This window comes from Durio zibethinus, chromosome 7 (assembly GCF_047325235.1).
Source record: "Durio zibethinus cultivar Kanyao isolate XHJ-2024 chromosome 7, ASM4732523v1, whole genome shotgun sequence".
Taxonomy (NCBI): Eukaryota; Viridiplantae; Streptophyta; class Magnoliopsida; order Malvales; family Malvaceae; genus Durio; species Durio zibethinus.
This window is the reverse complement of record NC_143168.1, coordinates 20,076,747-20,081,852: the sequence shown is the minus strand read 5'-3', so window position 1 is coordinate 20,081,852 and position 5,106 is coordinate 20,076,747. Positions and strand designations below refer to the sequence as shown.

General features: G+C 32.0%; 1 protein-coding gene across 1 annotated transcript; it reads right to left on the bottom strand.

Moving 5' to 3' along the window:
- Positions 1–2,175: 2,175 nt before the first annotated feature.
- LOC111277759 (benzyl alcohol O-benzoyltransferase-like) lies at positions 2,176–5,106 on the bottom strand. Its single transcript, XM_022864179.2, has 2 exons — positions 4,531–5,106; positions 2,176–3,201 (listed from the first exon to the last, which is right to left on the bottom strand). The coding sequence occupies exons 1-2, from the start codon at positions 4,975–4,977 to the stop codon at positions 2,275–2,277; spliced, it is 1,374 nt and encodes a 457-aa protein (XP_022719914.2). The 5' UTR covers positions 4,978–5,106; the 3' UTR covers positions 2,176–2,274.

The window sequence follows — 5,106 nt, the reverse complement described above, 5'->3', positions numbered from 1 at the left end:
CTGGTTAAAATAGTTGTTGAACATCATTGGACCTTGAATCATTCTCGTATTGTGAAATTGGAGCTCCACTATTTTTTCCTTCCCCTAGAACTTGGAGATAAGATCTTCGAGTGTTAAACCCTCTACCATCGTGTCTTACAATCTGAAACTTTGGGGCAAAAGGTCTTCGTTCAATCCTACCATGAAGCTCTCGGTTCATATTCTAGGCTCTCAACCCCTCCTCCCCTATTTCTGCTTCATCTATTTCCATCGTTGATTTTTTTTCCAAAAAGCTACTCTAGGATTGTATCTAGCTATACAAACATCAATCTTCTTGTCCAAAATTCGTTCTCCATTAAGATTCCCCACTACCCTTCTCGTTTCAGCTAATGATGCAAAACAAACAAAACCAAATCTTCTTCCGCGGCTACTATTTTTCTGGGGTATGAAGACTTCCATCGCATTTCCGTACTTTCCACACGCCTTCTCCAACCATCTCCAATTAACCTGTGGAGAGAGATTATTCACAGAGATAGTCACCACCATATCCGCGTTAAAATCTTTAGTCTCTAAGTAGTTTTAAATTTAGTTTCCTTAAGGGATACTTTATGCCACATCAATGCCATGTAATATTTTTTTATCTTCCTAACCAGATCTAATTGTCATAAAAAAAAAAAATTTTCCAACCGCGTTAAGTAAAATAAAAGAATGGTTTTTTGCTCACTATTAATTACCGGTGGAAAGAACAACATAAAATAATTTGACAGAGAATAATTTGGAGAATGATCGATGTGGGTTCTTCATCTAAGTGCTTAATTGTTTACTTTATTTTATTGTTACTTTAAATTTAAACTTTTGAACTCTTCGTCTACGTGCTTAACTTTTTTTGGATTCATTATTACTTTCAAATTAAACTTTTGTACATTTTTTTAATCATGAATAATTGTGTATTGTAAAGAAATTTGTGATTATCACACATGACTGAAGTGAGTTTTGTAAGTAATTTATTACTCGAGTCTTTTGAAAGGTAAACAGTTTTATGAGCTTGTATGTATCTAACAAGTGTTTGTAGTTATTCCCCAATGAATATGTGTATTGTTTTCGTAATAAGCTTTTAGGGTGCTATAAATATGCTTAGTTATCACTAAACAATGAGTATATCACCTTTGTTATTCATAGTCAATGTTTTTTTTTTTTTTTGGTTCTCAAGTAAAATTATTTTATTCATATCTTTGTTGAATGTATGCAAGGTTTCAAGAAATCCGAGAAGATTCCCAATAAAAATTAGTGAAGACAGTGACATTCCAGTGGCGTAATTTGTGGTGTTATATATATAAATATATCATGTTATAATATCATCATAGTCACTCATGCATATTTTTTAAGTTTTTTTAAGAGAATATATGTAAATAAAAATTTCAATCCAATGAAAGATTATTCAAAATATATGACATAATTATTATATTTCAAAAATAAATAAAAATTGTAATAAATGAACAAAAAATAAAAAAAAATTATTATATTTAAGAAGAAATCAACAACCTAATAAAACAAAATCAACCAAAAATGTAAACTTAATGAAACTTACATATGATGGATATGAACTTCATTGAGAAAAGTTTTCTTTTAAATGAGTTTCAAACTATTTTTATTTTTAACTGAAAAACAGAAGTTACCAAATATTCTCAGAGAATCAAAAATAAAAAGCAAAAAAAACATAGAAATCAAATTTAGAAATAAAAAGTTAAAAAAGAGGTTGTGTTAGAGAAGTAAGTTGCAAAAGAAAAAAAAAATGAAAAGAGACAAAAACGGCAATGGCCAAGAATTTTACATAATTGGAGTCTTCGTCAATTGATTTAGAGAATAGTCCTCAAATTGTGCCAAACTCATCATGAAGAACCCAAACATTCCTGTCTGCCGGCTTTCCAAATTTAATTTTTTCAAAACATTTTATTAAAAAAAAAAGATTTTTTTATGAACTAAAAAAAGTAATTCTAGTTAGGAGATTGGCGGAAAAAGAAAATTATTTTTTACAAAGAAGATCTTAGTATGAAAATAGATAAAATAATTGGAGGTGTTGAAATTTAAAATCCCATTGAATATTATCTTTTAAGATAATTATATAAATTAATTAAGTTAAATTTAAAATTAAAAAAAAAAAAAAAAAAAAAAAAAAAAAACTTTTGCACTCAAATGTCACAACGCAACAAGGATAAATTATTTTACAACCCACACAAAATATATAGTAAACAGATGAAACATGAGTCCCATCCTTCCCTTCTAGACCCATTACTTTTACAGAGAAGATGAAATAAAAACCGATTGACGCACACTCTCGTCTGTTAGCTTCCCCTTTAACATACCATCTACCTCTTTCACAAATATCTCCATAGCTTGGGCTGGCAATGTAATTGGTAGCACAATTCCAGCCTCTCCTTTCTTGTTTTCGAATGGTATCAAAAAACTTGCGACCCCAGGTATGGCCCCTACCCCACCCTTCGCTGGGCCACCATACACTGCCTTACCCCATCCGAAATCCACGTCTCCGAACCCGGCACGTGTTACGTCAGAGACAAGGTAAGACCGAACCACTGTAAAATGGGGTCGACCCTTGATCACCATCAAATTCGCTAGTGATTTCATGTACTCCTCCGTTACATCAGCCTTTGCTTGTCTCACAAGTTCTAATGCGTACCCTAATGGATTTTGACGGAGTTGCCCTGCTTTTGATACCGCCACAGGGAAAGCGAACGCATTCCCGTAATATCCTGAAGGCAATGGAGGATCAAACTTGGAACGCGCGTTTACGATGCATATGATGCGAACCTCTTCCTCGGGATTAGCTTGAATGGCAATGGTTCGACAACGCCATAAGCAAGCGGTTAAGAGTTCAAAGGTTGAACACCTTTGGAGGTGTTGGGGCACAAGTTTACGCAGTGCTGAGACTTCCGTGGGGCCAAAGAAAAAGGAGCGATGGGCCATGTCATCATAGGGGACAATGGTTCCTTCTACCTCGTCGTACTCACGATGATTACATGTGACTCTTGGTGGGTCTCTAGCCCCTAAGAGATGCCTTTCCCATACGGGTGGGATTGATGGGGCAAGCCAGCCACGAGCCATCTCTCCCACGGCTGACATGAATAGGGTTAGGCCAGCGGCGTCACTCATGGTGTGGTTGAGGCGGAGGGCGAAGATGAAACCAGCACATCTCAGCCGTGTGACCTGTTATCCAAGATTAATTAATTCAATACAGTTAGATTATTATCTCTATTTAACAAATAAATATATTTTTTACAAATTTTATAATAAAGATTAGAAAATAAATAAGTCAAAATAAAATTAAAACTTATATTTAATAAAAATATTATTTTTCTTTTACTTTTTCCATTTTAACAAATATATATTTTTTACAAAGTTTATACATGAATAAAGTTTAGAAAATAAAACCGAAAACATATAAAAAAAATAAAAACAAAAGTAATATTATGATATGGTTTTTTTAATAGATATCTATTTTTTTTTTATAACCATCTTAATATAATTTAAATTCTATGCTAGATTCTCAAAATTATAAGAGAAAGACAATAAATCAAGACAGCGACCTGTCAGCTATTGTTTCATAGTGAGTCATTGAAAGGTTCTTTATAATTAAAGATGCGAAAAAACACCACTGTCGTTTTATTGGTGGGCGCCTACTCATCTCAGAACACAAAATTTTCCACAACAAAATATCATTTGCCACAAACATCCTTGTGAGAATGCTTTGTCTGCTTCCAATCCAAGTTGTTCTTTTTTTTTTCCCTTTTTATAGCGCAATTCTAATTCCGAGCTTAGCCAAAGTGACTTCAATTTAGATATAAAATTTTAAAACACGATAAGGTAATGTAGCATAAAAATAATGCAAAAATACTCTTTGTCTTTTTTTTATACTTTTTTAGATGTCTTAATTTTTTTTTCTTTTTTGAATATCTAAAACTCTTATTTTATATATTTTAAAATTATTTTTTATGATTTTTTTATTTTTTAACATTAAAAGTTGTGAAACTTTAATTTTATAAAAATTTTAATTTTAATATTAAATACATTAAAGTTAAAAAAAAAATTTTAATTCCCTAAAAATTAATACCATCCAAATAATTTGAGACGGAAAGAATATAAAAATACTAAGATTTAAATTTTTAATAAAAATTATATATAAATTTAATAAATAAAAAAATTTATATTTTTAAGTTAAAATAAATTATGAAATACGATATCAATATATATATATATATATATATTATTAGTACTTTTACTATATAAATATATAAATTTTTAAATCAGTTTCTTTTTAAACTATAGAAAAACTTTTATAGCGCAATTCATGTGGTCGAGGAAATCAACCTCTTTTATTCTCTTTAATTTACCATTTTGGAACCTCATACTATCCAAATTTATATTTGATAATATTATGTGCAAAAATATGATATTAAAAAGTTGGGTTAATGATCTGTTTCTTAAATAATATTGAGAAGTATTTTGGAAGTCGGTCGGGGTTCAAAAAACAAGTACCTGAATAAGCAACAATGGGCAATTCAGCACGCCAACAGAGCCAGGAACATCATAAAGGAGCTCCTCCAAGCAAGGGAATGGTGGCTGAAGTGCATCACCAAATTGCTCAAGTGTAACATCGGCATCGGCTTCAATAAACATCACACCTTCAGCAGTGCAATCCACCATGAGCTTGCGGTGAGGTCCTTCCCTAAGCCTACCAGCAAATGGATAATAAAACACTAAGGTTTGTGCAAGTGCCTCCCTAATCACACTAGCAGGGTCCTTCCCTTGCATGGAAGGGTTGTATCGGTAAAATTGGATCACCGGAATTTGGAACCTGAGACCTTTTTGATCATCGATGTCGGATAATAGTTTGTATTCATGCGGGGTAGGCTTAGCTGGAGCTATCAATTCTGGTTCATGTCTGTAAACCGCGAACGTTAAGGGAATAGATGAAGATGCCATGATAGCGAATGACAAAAAATGGAAAAAGGTCACAACGTTCTTGGTGGTTTGGTTTGCTTAAATGCTTGTGAGAGTGGTATATAAAGAAAGAAATGGAAAAGTTCTTACTTAATTTGTTAAAATCTTGGT

Coding starts and splice junctions, on each gene's coding strand:
- LOC111277759 (XM_022864179.2), bottom strand. CDS start 4,977: ATGGCATCTTCATCTATTCCCTTAACGTTCGCGGTTTACAGACATGAA. Junction 3,202..4,530: donor GCCCATTGTTGCTTATTCAG/GTACTTGTTTTT, acceptor CTTGGATAACAG/GTCACACGGCTGAGATGTGC.